The sequence below is a fragment of the Paroedura picta genome, chromosome 5 (genome assembly GCF_049243985.1).
Source record: "Paroedura picta isolate Pp20150507F chromosome 5, Ppicta_v3.0, whole genome shotgun sequence".
In the NCBI taxonomy this organism is placed as follows: domain Eukaryota; kingdom Metazoa; phylum Chordata; class Lepidosauria; order Squamata; family Gekkonidae; genus Paroedura; species Paroedura picta.
This window is the reverse complement of record NC_135373.1, coordinates 83,931,950-83,953,922: the sequence shown is the minus strand read 5'-3', so window position 1 is coordinate 83,953,922 and position 21,973 is coordinate 83,931,950. Positions and strand designations below refer to the sequence as shown.

Genomic DNA, 21,973 nt, shown 5'->3' with positions numbered 1-21,973 from the left:
TTTTCCATCAAGAAAGCAGCATGGCAAAAATGACAGTGCTCCATTAGCCGACTCCATCCTTTTGATATCAGTGTTGTAACAATAGCTTAAACTGCTATTGATGGACTTTTGCACTGCTAAAATTAATAATTCAGGAGGGTATTGTGGGTTATTAATTTGCTAAACTTTAAATATTTATTTTTAAAAAAATTCAAATTGATATCTACTTGGGGGAATTGGTGTCTATTTGAGGGAATAATTTATTTTCTTAAAGATATTTATATTCCACCTTATTTCTTTAGACCCCAAAAGACTACTAATGGAACAAGTTGCAGGGATACAAAAACATAAAATGCATTAACCAATTACAACAATGCACAGATAAAAATTCAGTGAAATTATTGTCTGAAATAGAACTGTCTTGCATGCCTTCATTAATGCAATCACTGAAAGCACCCTTGGCCTACAGATGCTACCAATCTCAGCCAACCAGTTGAGTGGGCAGATGAATTTACCTTACCTAACACTCATGATCAGAATGTGGGACAATCAGGGATATCTTTGGATTGTTTTTCAAGTAAATTGAAGAGTTCCTGAACAAGAAGGAGAGTTGGTTTTATACTCCTTTCACTGGTGTCTTAAAATTGCCTTCCTCTCCTTTCCCCACAATAGACACAGTGTAAGGCAGATGAGGCTGAGAAGGCCCTGAAAGAAACTGTTCTGTGAGAACATCTCTAACAGGACTGTGACTTGCTCAAGGTCAGCCAGCTAGTGGCTTATGGATGAGTGAGGAAACAAATCCAGCTTGCTAAATCAAAAGCTGCCATTTTAAATCACAACACCAAGTTTGGAGCTGTTTGTTGTTCCAGTGATGACTCAAAGCTGATCAAGTGGGAAAGAGCTGATTTCTCTCCTTTTCTTTTCAGTTATAGCTTGGCGTGAGAAGTGAACAGAATCAGCTGGCCTTCTGATCAACTCCCCATTTGTTACATCTCTGCAAGTCTGGAAGGGAGCAAAGCTTATAGGTCCTACAATGTAGGATGAGAGCTCACAGGAACTCATCTTGCAGCTGATCAGCTGGGAATGGACTCCTGATACCTCCCCCCTGCCAAACCCCGTTGTTGGTTATGGAACAATATTTCTGCAGCAGGAGATAAAAAGTCAGCTTTCAACTTATCCACCATCATCTGGGAGTAGACTTCTAATGGTTGCAAGTAGTGTGAACACACACAAACAGGTCAGGACCAATCATAGCATATTGATTGGCTGCCTGAACATTACAATCAATATAGAAATTATTTGAACTGTTTGAGCAGTCCTCCTCTGCATCCACTAGAATCATAGAACTGTGGAGTTGGAAGGGACCTCCAAGGGCCAACCCCCTGCAGAATGCAGAAAACTCATAACTACCTACCCACCCACAGTGACCCCCCCCCAAAGCTAGAATCTCTGGCCAGTCTCGCCTGGAGGAAATTTGTGTCCTGACCCCAAAGTGGTGATTGGAATTTTCCTGGGTATGCAAGTAAGAGCCATAAGAGCCAAGCACAGATGTAATCCCTCCTGACCACCCACTGATAGTCTGCTGAAATTCACAGAATCAGCCTTTCCTGTCAGATGGCTATCTAGCCTCTACTCAAAAACTTCCAAAGTAGGAGAACACCCCACTCTATGAGGAAGCCTGTTCCACCAAGGAATTGCTCTGTCAGGAACTTCTTCCAGATGTTTAGATGAAAATTCTTTTGAAGTAATTTCAACCCATTTCATGGTCTTTAAAGTGCTATTGGACTTCAATTTGAGTTTGAACTGCAATCTGAATTAAATTCTACTACAACAAATGGAATGTAATTAACTGTTCAGAACAGCACTACAAGGCACACAAAACCTGGCTCATCAAAATTGAAAAGCATATGCAAATCTTATTCAAAATTCAGATTGAACATTGCGTAGATCACTTTACAATCATGAAATAGAGTAGGCTTGATCAAGTACTAATACAAATTATATAATGATTAATAAGTAAATGCCTTGGGAATTAAAGAAATTTAAATAATCATCTGAACTCATTTCATTTTAGCCCACATTTCCTGTATCTTATACCTGCTTGGTATATTGGTGGATCCTCCTGATATTTCTACCAAATTCTTGGTGTATCTTCAAGGATAGAAAACAGATATTTCATTTGAATGGGGAATGCTGTTATTCAATATTAATATTCAATGTTCTTCCATATGAAATCTTGCTATCCCAATGTTCTTTGTGAGGATAAAAATATTCTATTGGATAATTGCTTAGATTCAAGTGTTCAGTCTTAATCACTCTTCCAATGTTTGAATTGAATGTATTCTGACTTTATTAATATATAAGTATATGACTTATTTTGGTAATCCAAAAAGGAAGGAAAAAACAAAGTATATAGTAAATAAAGTTGGAATTAAAAAAAAAACCTGCCTGTGCTTTCTTTTTGGAAGGTTCTCTTTAGCACCTTCTATAGAAATTCCAGCCTTACTAGCTAAACTAACAAAGAAATATAATCAAAAGATGATGCCATCTTATCTATATAGAAAATTAAGACAGATATTAATTATACATTACTATACAAAATTTTATTATCAGAGACAAAATTCAAATGTATTCTGTTTAAAATACAGAAGATAAAGTTTCTCATTTAGAAAAAAAGCCATTTAATGAGTCCTTAGTTAGAATGGAATAAAAATTTCATGATGAATACATACTGGTTCAATATTTATGGAATAGTTTTAAAGGCATATTGTAGAAAAATACTTGCAGTAAACGGTAATACAAACTCATATTTTATTTGGTCAGTGCTTTAAATTGCTTGGCAATGCTTCTATTTATCTGTAACATTTACTACAAATGTGTCCATTCTTATCCTCAAATTTCAGGATGACAAAGAAACCAATGAACATAGTAGTAAAAAATTTGTAAGCAGAGTTGAGACATTTCCTACATACCTTTATGTTAAAGAGGGGGGGGGGGGAACAGATATGCCTTTGGATTTGATTATAGCTCAGAAATTACTTTAGTCCAGATGTGAGTAACCCAGGCTAGCCAGCTGTGGTCAGATCTCAGCAGCTAAGCAGGGTTGTCCATGATTAATATGTGAATGAGAGGCCACCAAGGAAGTCCAGAGGCATGTAATGACAAACCACCTCTGAATGTCTCTTGTCTTAAAAGCACTATGAGGTCACCATTTGTCAGCTGTGACTTAATGGCAGAAAAAAGCATTATGGATCATATTCAACAAATTACTTGACTAATGTAGCACAGCCTTAAAACACATGCTACAATTAGAATTTGTGGTATTTTTTCCACAGTGCTGAGATAGAATAAAATTGTTGTGCTTTCCTGAAGGCTGGATTTAAACATGTGGTTAAGTAGTTCTAAATAAGACCTTTTAAGAAGTGCATTATCACTGATATCTCTAAAGAATGAACAGGTTTTGTCAAACAACAGGAATATGCTTAAAATAGGAATCTAAAATTAATTAGATTACATAGACTACATAGCGCATCAATCCATAGTTCTACAAGACAGACTAAACTCTGTTTAAACTATTTGTTTTAGTATTTGGAAATCTTGCACAGGCACACAAGAACTTCTAAGTCAGGTCATCGGCAGTGCATGTATAGAAAGAGAACTGGTATTTATTTCAAAATAAAATATGTTCTCCACCTTAAGAAGTCTTTTTGTGCACACAAGTTCAAATGCTTGGACAGAACTTGTATTCTGAAACGTTTCCTGCTAACTTGTCCTGGCAAGCATATCATGGCACACAGATCCATCCATTCAGTGCACAGCAGACATGGACCAGAGAAAAGAATATGCTTTTAAATTACTAAAGGTTCTAAAGTTTAGACACAGAATGATAAAAAAAATCCCTTCTTTGTTACACTCAGCATTTATCTATGGTACGTTTCTGTTTTCTGATCCTAAGGGATGTAATTTTTAAAAAGAGAACATGTGCTTTGTTATCAATCATTTATTGCCACTTCCATTTGTACAGCACTGGTAGAGGACAGAGAACGAGATATCCAGATAATGTGCTTCATAATTGTGTTCTGTTTCTGAAAAGACAGGGTGGGGGAGGATTTTAAACATTTTCCACATAACTGTTTTCAGGACTTGTGAATTCTTTTTATAATATTGTTCATACAAATATCTGCTTTACTTGTAGATTGTAACAACACAGCAAAATTATATTTACATATATTTTAGCCAGTTTTTTTACAAATAACACATATGATGGGTAGTTATTAGGTACAGCAATGCTTTAATTGGTGCTGTCCAGAGGAGAGGTTTGGATGAACTATTTATAGTTATATAGTCTGGCTGTTTCAAACTTTGTAATGAAGTGAAAGCTGATAAACTGTTGATCACGTAATGTCCTGAACTCTGCAGATCATACTGTTATGACAGATCATAATAAGTTCTGTGTTACCAACATTTAGCCATTATATAGTGCTTTCAGTATTCTAAATGCATAACAAACTATCTCACTAATCCTTTCAACAACCTTTTAAGGTGGGTCAGTACTATTGCTCCCCTACTGTTGATCAGGGGAAACGTATGCTGAGACATACTGGCTCCCCAATAGCCACCTAGTGACTTTGTAGATAATTTGAACTAGGGACCTCTGCCAAGTTCACCATTCATACTGTAAGTTACCACACTGTATCAGCTTTCATAATTACAACGCTATATGAAACAAACAAATCTTGAGTCAAATTACCTGTAATTGTGAGAGTACATACAAATATACAGCCAAACATGCAGTTCAATATGCATCATAGGGACTATTTTTGTTCAAAATGGTACCACGGCGCATGTTAATTTGAACTGCTCCAGACAATTCAATGACCTTTCTTTTACACAAATGGAGAGTTAATGGCCATCAATAGAAAGATACTGAACAATGTGGTACGTTCTACCCGATCCTACTACTCCATTGAGCAAAGTTTTAAGCTTTCTTTCAACTTCCAACTACAGTGGAGGCTTCCTCCATTGTAAGAGAATCCTCATCCAAAAGAAGAGCCACAAGCTGGAGGAACACTCCTTAATGATCGAATCCACCGCAAAATATATATTCTCTACTTTCCTTGGTATAATCAAAAGATAATTCCACTATGAGTTTTCAGAACTCAATCAACAGTTTGTAGGAGACCCAAGTACACAAGACTCACAGGATCACCACCCAACAGTGTTCAGCTTGAAGTAAGCAGTAGCAATCACAGGATACAAGTTCTCATGCCATCAATTGCTGAAGGGAGGGCACAATGTAAAATAATGTGGAATGCTTTTGTCATGTAAACCATGCCTAACCCAGCAGTGTTTTGCATTTAAACCTATTATGGAAACTGGGCAAATAAAATTATGATACGAATATTATCTGCAGAATAACTATTAGTAGCCAGGAGAAAAGTAGCTGCTTCACTGTAATTTTAAATGTGTAGGTCTGTCACTCAAGAGCACCATCATGTTAATAGACCGGCTAAATGCTGCCATATGTACCAAATTAATGCAATGAAAATATTATATCAAAAGTCATGGAAATAGTGACTTTGGTGTTTTTAAACTATATTGGTGAGCAGAGTAAAAGGACCACATTATTTATCCTGTGAATTATTCATACTTTAGTTACATGCAGATTTATAATTTGCATATCATCAACGTGAATGTTGTTGTTATTGTCATTCATTTTATTGAACTAAGGAAATCTAAACACTGGGAAACTCATGAAAAGAATTTAGGGGGAAATAATGCTTTGAACAATATATCTGGACTTCTTTTTTACTTGCCACTGGCACATATTGTTAACTTGTATCTCTGCTTTCATGTGGACTAGAATTTTAGAGCACAAAGAAATACATTTAAGTTCCACCAATTTCAGTGGGAGAAGCTAAATCACATGCTTGATTTCCCCAATGAGTTTGTCCTAAAATTCTTTTACTCTTAGATCATATGACAAGTGGCATTTGTGTGGAATAAAGGCAACCAGTATCTTGTGAAACTGATTTTGGCCAGTTCCTCTTACCTTAATTTACTATCAACAGATCAGATATGTTTGGCTTTCAAACACTAGTGATAAATAATAAGGGAAATTGCCTAAAAATCAAATGTATTAACAGAGATACCACCATGTGCAAAAAGCAGCAGCATTCAAATTTTTCTTGCAAGGATTTCAGTTGACATACCATGAATCTTATATGAAACACTATATAAACTTAATGTAATGAATTAGGCATTATTGCGGTGCTTTTCTTCATAGTATCTGTCACCCTTGATTTTTTTCAACAACAAACTGCAAAATGCATATGTAAATGCAAGAATTTGAATACCAATAGTTTTGTGACATTCCTGTGACATAATCTATGTATATTATGTGTAAACTAGCTTAGGTGTACCACTTCAAAATCTTAAATAACTGCTCTCAATGGCAGTCCTCACGATAGGGCCGGTTTACCCATGTAGCATGTACTACGGGCCCCATGGTTCCGGGGGCCCTACATGAGACATTGCCCCCCATGGGTCAGTACCCAAGCCTCTCTCCTCCCCCCTTTTCTCTCTTTCAGGATACACAGTGTGCCACCCCTTTCCACTGTGGGGGGGGGGCCCTCCACCCCCAATCTGGCTGCTCCCACCACAACTGTACTCTGTTAGGGCCCTGCAAATCCTTAAACTTGCCCCGGGACTGTGGACCCCGCAAATCCTTAAACCACTCCTGCCTCATAATTTCTTCTTCAAACATTAATATTAATCAAATAATGATTAATATTAATCAAATAATAGCAATGGCTCTTTCAGCAGATTAACATCCCCCCCCCCCCCGGATCCATAACACCAACAAATTCTGCTTCTGTTCCAACTTATAGTGAGGCTGTTATACCTGTCTTTGTCCTATTGTGCTATCCCTGTGGCTATTCTTCCATTACCTAGTTTTCTTTTAATCTAATTTGGCAGCAAAGAAGATGGAGATATATGCCCTTACTTAGTTTCATCCACTGAAGGCATGGAGATTGAGTAAGGACAAATATCCATTATATCATTTTCTTAAAATTTCCTTGGAACCACCTTTAAACAGCCTGTGAGCTGTGTTACTCTGTTACCAAAACCCAGTTGGGTCACTGTTGATATACAAAGATAAGAAAAGACAAGATTTGTAGGACTTTGATGCAGCAAGGAACAGCATTTGAACAGAGTAAAAGGCTTTACTGGAGTCTAAACACTATTTCAAGAACAACAGATCCCACTGACCTTACTACAGTGGCCAGCCAAATAAGAAAATTAAAGATCATGAGCCTTGTGGGTTTCAGTTAATACTGATTTCCTTGTATGGCGGAAAGGGCTCAAACCTTAAAATGGTGACATTTTGGAGAACTTTTGATAAGAACAATTCCATGGAAACAACCAGCTATATTTGACTCTTTGACCATCCAATACCAGCACTCTACAGTCAGCCAAGCTATTGTGCTACTGACTGGCCTGTAGCCAAACGCCTACTTTTTATTATGAAAAAATGTTGTTGTTGTTATTGTAATATTATTTGACCCATGGTATCTTTCAAAATTAATTATCCATTATAAAAAGTATATTTCCTTCTCTTGTAGCTCATGGTCATTTAACTTCCAAATCAGGAGACAGGTGGAAGAGGGAGCATAGAGGGTGTGGAGAGAACTAAACACAGAGGAAACTGAAAGCACTATAACTGTGCTCATTGCTGTCAATAGTTTGCTATTTATTAGTTCCTAGGTGGAAAATAGAAATTTACTAGATGGAAAAACATATGGCATAATGGGGAAGAAAGCTGTTGCATCTTAATAAGCCCATTATTGTTTGAAGAACAACTGTAAGGAAAAATAATTAAAGCTTTGTAAAGGCTTCACTTCTTTGAAAAGTACTTTACATGACAGAAGAAAAGTATAATACTAAATAGTGGGTTGGATACAGTGAAGGGTTAATGGAAAATCTACTTAGAATAGCTTTGCTTGCAGAAAGAATTGTGTGAGAATTTGTGCAACTATGATTGATTGCACTTTTTTAAAGCTTAGAACTGCTGTAAAACAGTTGAAGGGCTGTGAAGGGTTATTTCTTCACAGAGCCAGAGAGCCTTGAGTGACAGACTGCTCAAGCAATCTGATTGATTAGCATCAAGTGAGCAGAGTGAGACTTCTGAACTGGATCCTGAGGACAATACAGTCTGATTTTAGCCCTAACTGAGAAGAGTCAAGTTCTGACAGTTTTGGAATTCAGCCCTGACTGCGAATAGTTCAACACAGACAGAATTGGGCAAAGTTGGCAAGGATGAATGGGTAGTTTGACAGAGTCTCCCATTCAAGCCAAAGGAAGGGGATATATATTCTATCTCTGAAGAGTGCAGACATCCCTGGTCTGTTGCGGTTAGAAACTGCCTTTAGAGACCTTAAAAGTCCGTTAAAAACTAAAGATTAATACTGGCGGGTCACCATATCATCATAGGAATAAAGATGCTGTTAGGTTCACTTCCTGAAAACCCCAATCTGGTTGCAAAAGGGCTGTAGTACAGGCAGAAATTTTGTGCTAGATCTAGTCTTATTACTTCGGTACACAGGCTAATAAACATTAATTTTATAGTTCTAAACGTTTATCCAAACCAAATGTCATTCAATTTGATTTTTATAGGTACCTATTTTTTTGTGTGTGGGGGGGAGGACTCGTACTGACAGGGTGACAATTTAGACTACTTCATGATGCATCTCCACGGAGAACATGTCTTCTTTTTGTCAGCCGTTCTTCAATGTGGATGAGTATTTATGACATTGTTCATCAACGGCTACATAACTTGTTACTACCCTGGCTGAGTAACACCTACTGAATAAGTCTTGCTAAGTTCACACAGAAGAAAATCATGCAGATTGCCAAGTTATGGATTCTATCCAATCAAATGTGTGCACACCCTACTGTCTTCAAGACTGTTTAATCTTATGATCAGAGAGCTACTTTACTGTTAGCTGATCAGTGGTCAACAACATTACAGCATACTGTGAAAATAATCTGTGTTTCAATTGGTATGGATCAGGGGTAGTCAAACTGCTGCCCTCCAGATGTCCATGGACTACAATTCCCATAAGCCCCTGCCAGCAAATGCTGGCAAATGCAAATGCTGGCAGGGGCTCATGGGAATTGTAGTCCATGGACATCTGGAGGGCCGCAGTTTGACTACCCCTGGTATGGCTTATATAAGGGAGTACTTACATGATAAGGGAGTTATTTGATACTTTGCAACTCAGAATTAGCTTTTCAGCTAATGGAGTGCTGTCATAAATGTCCCATGACAAGTACAGGTGACCCTTAGTCACATGTTGCAAGTCTGTAGCTTTCACTTCCTTCTTTCTCTACTATCTTGTTTTTGAAACACTGATTGTCATAATCTTTGTGCTTTTTGCATAATGCCCATCTTTGATGTAACAGAAATTCACATACAAAACATGGACACTTTAAGTAAGCATGCTGGATACAGGCAGGGACTGTACAACATGCACAAATATTCTGAAGGGTCTCCCTCCCCACCAAATGACAGAAACATTTACATGCATCACTTAATATCACATTTGGCCATGGTACAGTAAGGAGGGGGGTTTGTAAGCATTCATGACCTTTTCTCTTTGCTAGAGTTTTTTTTCTTCCCTTAGTTTTTAGTTTTTACAGTTCTGAGGAGATTGGTGCAAAAATATAATATATCTATATCTATATATCCTTGTATATGGAACTCGTCTTCATTGGATTTCCAGTCACAGGTTCTTGGAATTTCACATCATGATTCTCCTCTTGCAAGAAGTGATACTAAGTCTTTCGCAGAAACACTGATTAGAGCGTTAGCGATTTCCTCAGCCACTGAAATAATTCCTCTTTATAAAGTGTTTGCCACCGGACATTGGCTTCCACAGTTTCCACAGCTCGGGAGAAAGAGGCAGCAGATCCTTCCTCATAGGTCTTTATAAAGTTCTTTAGCTGAAAATACAATTTAATAGTTTACTTTGAGGATCAACTGACATGAATATACTCTTCAAAGCTTATGAATAAGTCAGATACTGAAGACTATAAGGGCCTCGTGATATTTTGCAGGGAGATTTATTACAAAATTCACTAAAGCAACAGACTGTATCAATTAGGTGTGATGCAATTGCTTCAAATTGTGCTGGAAGATACTGACGTGCCAATGTCTGATTATATTAACATCACTTCCTCCATCTCTCCTGTAGCCCAGCTGCTTTATGTTGCTGACAGCTGGGCCCTTATCAAGTTTTACTCCTATATTGGAAACCAAATCGGGAAAATTGGACACTCTCCTAATGTAGCTTGGGAAGCCAGTTAAGCTAAAACAACTAAGCTTCATCAGTGAAGAGGTTCATATTCTTCTGTTATCAAAAATGAAAAATATAACTAGTTCTTTACTGCAAATGAATGGGCATTTATGGATCAGTCCAAGGAGCTACTAGACATTGTTACAAACCCCTTCTGAGCAGTAAATTATTCTTAGCCTTTCAATAATATAAACATTATTCATAGTTTTGCAACAATAGAAACAATATAGAATACATTGTATTGTATCAAAATATTTATATATTGCTTTATAATCATTACATTCTCATGCAGTACATTCTCATGCAGTATATGGGAACAAAAGCAATTAATCAAAAATAATCAGTCAATAAAAACCACAGCAAAATAAAATATGTAATGCTTTGCAGAGTTATTCTGGCTTAGCTGATTAGGTAAAATAAGAAAGAATTTACAGCATCCACTGTAGTGGCAGATAATATCACAGGATTTAATTTTTTGGAAACTAATTTAGTAGCAACAATTCCCTATGCAGCCTCATTAGTAATAAATCCAGCCATAAATACATAAGCCCAACACATAAATACCTAAACTAAAGCCCCACGAGATTCTAAAACATAACAAAGGAGTTGCCATGCATTAGTGGTGAAGAGGAAGTCCCACAAATGAGGCAACACCACAGAAAAGGCCCTGTCCCATTTGGATACCCACCACCCACCTATCTGCAGCATATGGTAGTACACTCAACAGGGACTCACATCCTGATCTTAATATTAAGGTAGTCTTTTATGGTAGAAAGCAATACTTAAAGCACACTGTCTTTAAATCTCAGCACCAGAGCTTTGATTGGTGATCAGAAATGAATTTGCAGATGGTATAACCAATTCAGAACTGGCAAGATATATTGTCATACCAATTCATCAGTCAACAACTTTGCTGTTATTCCCTATGTTAATGTTAATTGAGGTGTCTGAACAATCTTCTAGGGTAGCACCAGGTAAACAACACTGGAACACACAAGTCTCAATGTCATCATGTACTAAGGGTAAATATGGTTTTGAGAAAATATGCAAAAAATCAAGCCCTTAATCAAAAAGATTTTTGGAAGGGGACGTATTTGCTTTGCACAAGACTCATGTAAGGGATGCTTACTAAATAATATTGAAGGATAAGTTGTAGGCAATATTATATGACAGAATACCCTATGGCTACTATGTGTTAACATTTTTATCAAACATATGAAAACATATGAAAACTACAGATTCCAAGATGCTACAGGCATAAAACATACAGGCCTGCATAATATTTACCTCATTTAGTTCATTGTCTGTATTAAGAAATTCTGTGACTCCACTGATAAGTTTGGAATTCATAAATAATGCTTCTCCATATCTTCAATTGCAGGGGAAAAAGGAAAACAGAGAATATACTGAAAAAGTGCTTTTGATTACTCAGACCATAAAACATTTTGAATATAGTAATGCAGAATATAGCAAATCCTTTTCTAGGTTTGGGGCACAGACCACTTTAGTTGGGGTAGAATTTGTCATGCATAAAAAAATTAAAATTTACTATGGTGAAGCTGAAACTGAACACAAATTCTGAGAAGAAACTGTGTGAGGATAGAGAATGAGAAGTGCTTCTCCTAACATCTCAACCTCACGTTAGTCTGGAAGAAAGGCTGGATATGAAGGTTTCCAACTGCATGAGTAAAATGTTTCAATCTTAGGTGCTATATTGCAGGAAGGCTGAAACAGATCCCCCTGTCTTTTCTGTGCAGAATTGCAGCACAGTATTACAAGACAGAGAAACCTTGCCCATGCAAGGAATGAACTGTCTTCCCCCCAAGTATGGGAGGGAGGGGAACCCAACATGGAATAAAATTGGGAAGCACCTCTGAAATAATTAAAAATACCAAAGGGTACCGAAACAGCAAACTGCCTGGTTTGCTTCCTGTTCGCATACTATCTACTTGTATCTGCATATTGTAACCGGATATGACTCTTTGAAAGCTGAGCTCCTTTATAGTATAGTGGCATTTATCTCATTAGAGATAAAAACTTTTATGCCACTAACTAAAACTTAATATATCTGACCGCTTTTGTTGTTTTGTACTTAAAAACTGAAAACATTTTTTTTTCTAATTTCAATCAGTGTGCCATGACTCTATATCCCATATTTAAAAAGGACTGATATTTTTATCACATAGCCTGGTGAGCAATGCAATTATGTTGTTTCTGTGTTATGTGATTATAAGCTTAGGAAATTTTTATGCTGCCTCTATGACTCCTGCTCAAAGTGGCTTCCAATTAGAATAATGCATTCTCAATAGAAAAGCAAACAATCCATTAAAACCAGTTCAAGTGTATAAGATAGGATAACATAATCCCTGAAACATATCCCAGTCCAGAAGCAGGCTTCTGCAAAATGTAGAAAATCATATGGTCACTTAAGCACCAAAACCGATTATGCACGGTGGCAACCACGCCAGGCTGCTGCCGTTCTGTTGCAGCGGAGTGGGATGCCCCACTGTTCCTTGTGTACGCACAGGGGAAGGGCTCTCCTGGCGTATGCAGTCTTCCCGGCTGTAATGGCGGTATGTGCAATGCGGGGCCAAAAGCGCCGGGTGTGCTCTGCTGTTGTGGTGGGGGGGAGGAGAGACGGGGGGGCATGGGGCCCCCACCACTCATTGGCAGGGGAATGGCATGCTGCCCTCCCACCATGGTGGGGGTGGGGGATGCCCTGTTCAGCTTCACAGCTCTGCAGAGCTGATAGGGGTGAGAGGCATCCCTGCAGGGACGCCGTAGGTCAGGGGAGGAGCCGGGCCATTGGGCCTCCAATTATGCATAATGCTGGCTCGACCTAGTCCTCATTGGCACCTGCAGCACCTCTGGGAATGTAGAAGACACCGTGTTCCCTTACTGCGGGCCTTCCGAGGGCCTGGGTCAGGCTAGGGCTCAGTGGCACCGGGATGGCATCATCATTGGGTATAATCAGGGTTTTTCCCCAAAGCCCTGTTGCCGCTGGCTTGGGCATTCCGCCCAGTTCATAATCAGTCCAAGAGTGTCTTAAGGGAGAGCGAATTCCACACATGAGGAGCCAGCATAAAGAATGCTCTCTCTCTCTAGTTGTCACTGACCTCATCTTTCAAGAAGGGGGAATACAGCTTGAGAAGTAAACAGATAAGTCTTAAGTAATCTCAATTAATTACTTTCCAAATGGCAAGATTTACTGCTGCCAGTATAAAGGATAAAAAGATGACAGGGCATGCTGATCAAAGTATGTCTGGCCATTACAGGTCAATTCTAGGCCACTTGTCATTTGTCATTTGTCTCTAGAATCTATGTCTTCTTTTATTCTTATGAGATGTATTTGTAATTATGACTTTGTATTTTATTGCTATCTGTAAAAATGTCCAATTTATGATTTTTATCATTTTTCAAATTTTATCTTGTTGGACATTTTAATTTTACTCCTTTACTGTTGCTATGGTTTGTTACTGTTTTATTGTTGCTATGGTTTTTTTTAACTAATACAAAACAAGATTGATTGATTGAACTAGGAGGTTGGCTGGCAAGGCACAGTCCTTTAAGTAACCCTGGCCCCAAGGTCTTTGTTCACTGAATCTCTGTTATTTCATAAATATTGTAGCCATGATCCTTTCAAGTAAATGTATCATGAAATTGCCACATAACCTAACAGAGCCATATTTTTTCCTTCCCCATTTAGTCTGCAGACCAGCACTATTACAGATTGTTATCTAAAACAAATAGGCCATGCTTCTCTCCCATTCCTTATCCAGATTCTCAGCTCTACTTGGTCAAAGAATTCAAATGTTGAGTTCACAATAATGACTCAGCCTGCGACTCCTTATGCTGAGGCTGTGGGGAAGGTATGAATCAGTCTTTCATTGTGCCTTTAACTTTCCCCTGCTGTAGTGCTGCACTCACATGGGGAAGCATAGCATTTATAGTGTTTTGTCACTTCCTTCTTATATTTACTGTTGAGCCAAGAATTCTAGATTCACTTTAGTTAGCTTGTCCTCTCATCTATTTATTTATTTATCTATGTATGCCTTGTCCTTGAGAAGGGCTGCAGGTCTAAAGACGCTTTCCTGGTAGTAATGCCTCATTGGATAACAAGTAACCTACTTCTGTCTAGACCTGCTCCAGGTTGCTCCCCATGCTTCCTGTCAGTAATTTTGTGCTTGTTTTGTTCTATGCAGGAAGATCATCATGAATATGGCCTGGCTTTCAAGAATTTGGACTCAAATGTCAGTTTGAGCAAGCAAAAGCTCACATATACACACCTTTGTGGGTGTGGGTATGGGTGTGTGTATGACCTTTTATCAACTGTAGCCTCCTGGCTTGTGGGGTCAAGTGGGCTGATAAACTGAAGGTATGGATCTTAATCAGTATTTATTGGGCTGGATCCCAAGATCTCATTATGCTAATGGTAGAGCTTTCCTCTGAAATGCTATTTTACAGCAGGAATTCAAGTATTGTGATGCTTATCATCCTCAAAATAATTACAAGAAAAACTGATATTTATGCAAGAACGCTCTTCTATTGAGAACTGATTGCTTTCTGATGTGTGTATTGGCATAGCATGCAGTGGGGAAGATGTTCATCTTACTTGTGGGAAACTCATCTGTCTCCCTTTCCTTTGCAGTTTTTTCTACACTGGAGAATTCTTCCCTACCCAAGGCAAAGTGAGAATGAAGTCTTATACACACTTACCTAGGATTAGGCCCCCTGTGCTCAATGGGACTTAGTTCCATGTAAACATGAATAGATTAGGCTGGAGGAGGAGGTTGTAAGTGGACAAAAAACTGCCCTGCTCTTTCCTTTTCTTTGCCTTGACTATTAAGTTTAAGAGATACTGCAATCCAAGGCACACTTAAGTATAAGCCCTCCTAATAGGACACAATATGACTTATGATGTATAGGACACAATATGACTTACTCATTTATATGGATTAGACTGAAGGAAGATAAAAGTTTTGAGTAGTCCAGCATTTATTAATGGTACAATCTGGTTATGATTTACAGGGAAAAAAGACTTTGATTACTCCAATATGATGAAAGGTGTGTGTGGGGAGGGGGGGGGGAGAAACTCTCCTGTTTCTCACAAGAAACCTTCCTCCTGTACAAGGAGCTTTGCATTGACAGAATATGTATTTTCCAACATAGGAAAGTTCCTTGCTCCAGAGAAAGGCTCTGCTTATAGTAGGATCATGGGACTTAACCCTCTATCATATTACAATACAAACCAGTAGTCAATGAAATAATTATGCTTACATATATGAAAATAGGTGCATCTCATTAAAATACTATATCACTCTTTATGCATTGTTAGGTTGATATGTACACACACATAGACATATATGCTGGTCTGCATAAAGAAAGGTTCATAAAACAATTCAAAAATGAATGCTGTATTACTAAACCCTATGTTAAAATACTAATTTACCTTGCATTCAATATTTTCCATTTTTCTCTAAAAAACTTCCAAGCAAGATCTCTTCCATGTGGATTTCTAGCTACATGGATTATGACATCAATTGCATCCTGGTCCAAGACAACTTCTGAATTGAGAGATAGATTAAGAAGCCTTGAATAATGGGAGAAGAGAAAGAAGTGGTTAGTTTTTACAAATATCTCAACATTATGCTTTTTGATAGTTTAAGACTTGCAGAAATGATTATAAATTACTATATGGTTATTGAATTCTACTGTACAGCTTTCTGTTTCTTTTTGTGATGGACATAACACAAGAAATATTAAGATATTTGAAAGGTTATACCCTACAGGCATGTGCTATTGTTACTGGTAACAGGATGATCCAAATGAAGGACTAGATTTTATCCTTTATTCTAAAGAATTTCTCCAAGATAATGTTCACTCTAAAATTAAACACAATGCACAATGGTTTGTATGGGGATTTGAAACATGTCTGGAAGAAGAGGCATCATCAAATACAAGCATTTTCTGTGCCTATTACTGTTACTACCAATGCTTCCATTTACAGCAGAATGCTTGGGGGTAAAGTGATACTGTTACTAGTATAACAATAAGTTTTCATAAAGATTGGAAATGTCAGTTCAATTGACGCACCTGTTTAACAAATTTCTGTCGTCACTACATGTTAAGGCTTCTAACAATATTTTCTTCTCTGATACTGCAATTGTTGAGTGGAATTTCATCCAGATGAACTCCCATACATCTTCATCCATCAAGGAAACTCCTGTGCAGTAGACGATGTCTCTTACATTTAATGGTATTCTTTAAAAAAAGGTATTATGGTACTATTATGTTAACATGATTTTCAGTAAGAGGAACATGCAAATTAAAATCACTCACATTTTGGTAAAACAAATGGACAGCCTATGTGAGTCTTATTCTTAAGCTTTGCCATTTTCCTTTATGCTTCCTATAGAAACAAAGTAGACCAGATTTTGTTATTATGGCAAGGGAAGGGCGAAAAAGAGCTGCCATCATTACCTCACATGTGATTACTGAGTTCACATGCAGTTCTATCCTTCAAAGCAACGTAGTAGTAGTGCCCATTGCCTACTATTATTTCTATACTAGGGGCCAAACCTGTTGGATTCAGGAATACAATGGGCGCTAGACTGGGGTGGGGGGGGTGGAAGAATCCTATGGATGGCCTTTCCCCTCCCCCAGGACATGGAAAGGCTGCATGTTAGGAAACGCTGTTAGGGAACTCACTGGCAGGGGCAGCTCTCACATAGCAAGAATCTGCAGCCTCCGAGCCTCGGATAGAAGAGGAAGGAGGAGGGGGTGGTCAGGAGTGACGGATGGAAGGCGATTGGCTGGCTGCTGGACAGACAGGCAAGCCAGTTGGAGCAGGGGGCACTCAGGGGTGGGACAGCCACCCTGAGTTGGTGTTAAGCATTGAGTGACAATCACTAATGATACATGCTCCTTCTCCAAACCTTTACCAGAAATATCACATGTGGAACAGATAATATATGAAGATACAGATATATTATATTAAAATATGTTTTAATTGGTACCATATAGATTTGTCTCATCTGAAATATGTCATGGAGAAAGGAGATCCAAGGTTCCAACTGGGAACTAATGCAAGATTGCTGTGGGCCCCTTCAAGGATTTGTTTCCTGTACTAAAGTTGATTTGTGGTATATACTGAAGAATCCAAACCCAGGTATGCTGACAGGCAAAGCAGCTTATTGTGAGTTCTACATTGCTTGCAGTGGCCAGAAAATGACTAAGTGGCATAAGTGATTCTGCTTTCAGAAGGGACTGAGACAAGGCCAGCTTTCCAGCTACCCACCCCAAGTAGTACAGGTGGGGATCTGGTGAAAGTAGGAGAAATAAAGTTACCCAGATTCCTTTCTTGTCCCTCTGAGGGCACACAAGAACAAGGATGAATCAGTAGGAATCCAGGGAAAGAGTCCTCTTATAACTTAATAGCCCTCTGAATATGAGAACTCACTCTCTCATGTATGCGCAATCATCCTATGTCCAATAATATCTCTGTACAGTTGCATCTTCTGTTTAAAGTGGCAGTCATAATTATTTGAACAGTTAGGAATGTATGAGTCATTTGTTGCTTTAGATGAGGAAAAACTTTTATATACAGATGTGTCAGACCTTGTCTGCTTTCAGAAATGAATGCTTTTAACAGGAGATCTATATATCTACACCTGCTTCATCCAAACAAAATCCACCTATCAGAATGCACTAAATGGAATTTTGTTCCATTATTAGAAAATGTAACACAAATCAAAATTTAATATAAACATTTTAAAAGAATTTGTAGAAAAGAACTAAATCAGGATTATGAACCCAGATTGGGTGTTTGTTTGTTTCCATAAAAAGAACATTGATCATGAAAAATAAATATTTCCATAGTTATTTTATTTTTTACCACAAATTCCATCAAAAATGTTCTAACAGAGGTAATTTATTTGCAAGGATAAATAATTTACCAGTTAATATGAACCATCACTTCCTAAGCTTAAAAAAAAAAACCAAGGTCCACATAAGTTTAATATTTTCTTGGAAATAGCAGTTGTGAAACTCTACTAACTAATCTTCAGTTTTATTGCAGGAGCAGGCAATATTGGCATACTCTAAATGGATTTGAGAAGAAATTGCATTTTTTGTTATTTAAATACTGATCAAGATAATTCTAACAAGTTTATTTAGCCTTCTGTAATTATAAATCAAAGCCATGATGAATACTGAAGAAAGTATAAAAAACATGAACATTTGAAAGTGTTGTTTTAAATGAATTATTTTAATAGCGTTGTGATTTCTTAAAACTTTTTTATCTTAAGAGACATGGAGAGGATAAAATATGTGGCTAACACAGATGATGATAAAAATTAAATCCTTTTGGAAAACATTAAAAATTAAACAGAAAAAATAATTAAAATCATGCTGAGCCTTTACAGAGAAATCTATTTCCCAATGATTAATAATAAAGCTTTACAAAGAGTTAAGAACAATCTTTTAAGTTATAATTAATTGGCATATGCTAGTTCGTGCTTAAACCAAATTCTAACAAATGGAAATACATTTATAATATCGGCCCTTAATTATTTATCTTGCCGGCAAATGGTGTTCTAATTTCTTCAAGTGTAATTGGACGCAGTTTAGGCAGTTCTTTGATTTACTGACATATTCCAAATCATTTAGGGAAACTTTTAAGAAAATTAATCAGAAGTCCTAGATTCATTTTGAGAATTTAGCCTAAATTTATTTTATGTGATGGCACTAATTACAGAATTCTTAAAATACAGAACTCCCATAAGAATACAAATGTTTTGACCTTCTGAATGTATGTAATAATTTCCATTTTTCGCGGTAAGATAGTTGTGTTGCCTATTGAATACTACTATTTCCTAACAAATCAACTCAGTCTGTAACACTTTACTATAAAAACTGGCATTCTTACAGTACCGCATCCATCAATAATGCTCTCCTAATCTCTTTTGTAAAAAGGCAAGGAAGGAAAATCCCCAACTTCTAACTAGTAATATTAAGACTTTATTTTTGTATCCAATCCTTCCTAATAGCTCCCAACTATATACAATCCTACCTAGGGGTATGCCCAGAGATGGTTTTGGATTGAGGGATACCTTCCCTTCTTGTGCTGATGAAAATTTACCTTGGTATGTCCTCTCTGGTAATCTGAGGGGGTGGGTATTATTATTTTTTATTATTATTATTAGATTTATAGCCCGCCACTCCCTTACGGCTCGTGGCGGGTAGGAGCAGAGGTCAAAATAGACAAGAGCAATCTCACCCCAAAAGGCCATCAGAAAGGCCAGGACTAGTGGAACAGGCCCAGATTGTCAAATGTGTGGATGATGACATGAGGGGATACTCTAGCTGGAAGGCTGAGCCTGCTGAAAGCAATGAGTGGGTGGACTTACTTCAAGGTGAGAAGGTCCCAGAGATCCAGTAGCTCTCTGGCTAGTCTGCCTGGTTATGAGGAGGCAGGAGTTAGAGAATGGCAGGGCAAGGAATGGAAAGATGGGTGATCACACATATGAATTGTGCCAATATAACAGATATTTTGGTAAATAATTAGACATTCAGTTGAAGCTCTGCTCATCCACCTTATAGTCCAAACTGCTTCTGATGGTCTGCAGTCTTCCATACATACTATAGAAACTTGGAGGGAGAAAGTAAAACCTGCTGTGTATGCCAGGGGAAAGTTTCTACATGGAAGTAGGCGTCAATATGGCAGCAGTACAAGTGTTCCTTCAGCCTTAAAGGATGAGAAGTGCATTGCAGTGAACATCTTTGTGATTTAATGCTTGTTATGCTTACCTGAACTGTCTTTTAAAACATACAATAAATGCAGATGGAAAAAACTGAGCTATGTCGGCAATACCAACAATCACCATTTTTATTTATGCAATGGATAGTTAGAATTTATTCCTACTGGATATTTTGATAGGAATCACTAGCTTTGATAAATATCATGGGCTATTAGCATTTGTGGCCATCACTAGTTGGATAGATATCACAGGCTAATGTCTAGTCAATGTAGGGAATCAAGGTGCAGCCCTTAAATAGCTGCAATATTTTCTTCAAGATTGGGGACACAGTGAATCTGCCAGTGGCAAGCTCTGGAATGTGGAGTGCCACAGGGAGCGATTCTCATTCTGATGTTATTTAACATTTACATGTGCCCCCTTGCCCTGCTGGTCAGAAGTTTTGGGTTGGGTTGTCAACAGTATGCTGATGACACCCAGCTATTGAGGACTGGATCATATCCAAGGTTTTGGTTCTTACCTTCAAAGCCCTAAATGGTCTGGGACCTTCATATCTATGGGACTGCTTCTTCTATATGTCCCCCAAAGGCCCATTATGCACGGGCCATAAGGCCTGCACTCGCGGCAGCAGCGCTTCGGTTAAAATCACCGAGAATGCACGCTGCTGCCACGAGTGCGGGCGCCTCCTGGCCCCGGGCTCCAGAAGACCCGTGTTAAGCGAACACGGGATCTTCCGGAGCTTCTGGAGGTAAGCCGGGGCTGCGGCGGCCCGGCGTTGTGCATAATCGGCAGCGCCAGGCTTGTTGGGCCGCCCAGCCTCAACCTGTGGTGTCCCTTAAGGGACACCGCTCGCCCCTGCGGGCTCTGTGGCAGCACTGAGCTGGCAGGGGTGACCCCCTGCCATCCCCCACTCCCTTCCCACCTCCCCACCGCCCCCGCCCACGGCGTTGCACTTACCGTGGCCGGGCCTCCTAGCCCCGGTGTAAAGAGCGCGTGCCCCGCTCCCGTGTGTTCACGGGAAACGGCGGGGCATCGTGCCCCGCCGCAACGGCATGGCGCCAGCATGTGGAATCTGGCGCCGTGCATAAAGGGCCAATGAATGTTATGTTCAAGGGAACAAAATCTGATTAAAATCTTTGAACTCAAGTAGGTAAAATTGATTTCAACTAGGGGCAGGGCCTTTTTGACTAAGAGCCTTGGAATGAGATCAGGGCCTTGTGGGACCTTAAACATTTCTGCATGTCTTGAAAGACAGCTGTTCTGCAGGCCTATGACTGAGGCCTAGAAACAACTTTGTAGCTTACTGGCCTCTGTGTCTACAACTCATCCTTCTAAATAAAAGCTATCTGAATGAATTTATTATTCTTCCCTTTTTTCACTTGGGGAAGGAAGCAGTTGGAAACTCGTTTTGTTATATTTAATTATTAATTTTCTTTTAAAAATGCAATAGTTAATGTCCAGTTTTATTTATTTAAATCCTTTTGTAAGCTGCCCTGAGACTTTAGGGAAGGCTTGGGTATAAATGCCATAAATAAATAAAATAAAAGGACTAGATAAATTCATGCAAGAATTGCTATGATTTCCAGATTTCTAATGAAACATTTGTGGGTACCGTAATCAGAGTAATGAATGTAGTTCCCCAAAGACTATTTCCTAAGTACATCATTAGCATCTGATCCAACCACTATTTCAGAGTCATGGCTGCAAACACTTCTACATGATTGATGGCAAGATTTGAATCAGCTTGCTACCAGAATCGGAGCTAGTTTAATTCCCAGTGTTTGCGTGTTGCGGCTGCTTGTTCTGGCTACTTCATTTTACATCAGAGGCTTAATAGGATGGATAGGTGCAGCAGACAGCAGGCAGTGGTGAGTAATGGGG

At 38.5% G+C, this 21,973-nt stretch overlaps 1 protein-coding gene across 2 annotated transcripts in view; it reads right to left on the bottom strand.

Annotated features, from left to right (window-relative positions):
• Positions 1 to 2,643: 2,643 nt before the first annotated feature.
• TRHDE (thyrotropin releasing hormone degrading enzyme) overlaps positions 2,644 to 21,973 on the bottom strand; it is a 309,348-nt gene continuing 290,018 nt past the window's right edge. For both annotated transcript variants that reach the window (XM_077338833.1, XM_077338834.1), the window contains 4 exons: positions 16,431 to 16,598; positions 15,787 to 15,927; positions 11,625 to 11,706; positions 2,644 to 9,984 (listed from right to left, as the gene is read on the bottom strand). In XM_077338833.1, the coding sequence (XP_077194948.1) occupies positions 9,841 to 9,984; positions 11,625 to 11,706; positions 15,787 to 15,927; positions 16,431 to 16,598 (535 nt within the window). In that variant the 3' untranslated portion in view covers positions 2,644 to 9,840. The remainder of the gene's footprint in view (positions 9,985 to 11,624; positions 11,707 to 15,786; positions 15,928 to 16,430; positions 16,599 to 21,973) is intronic.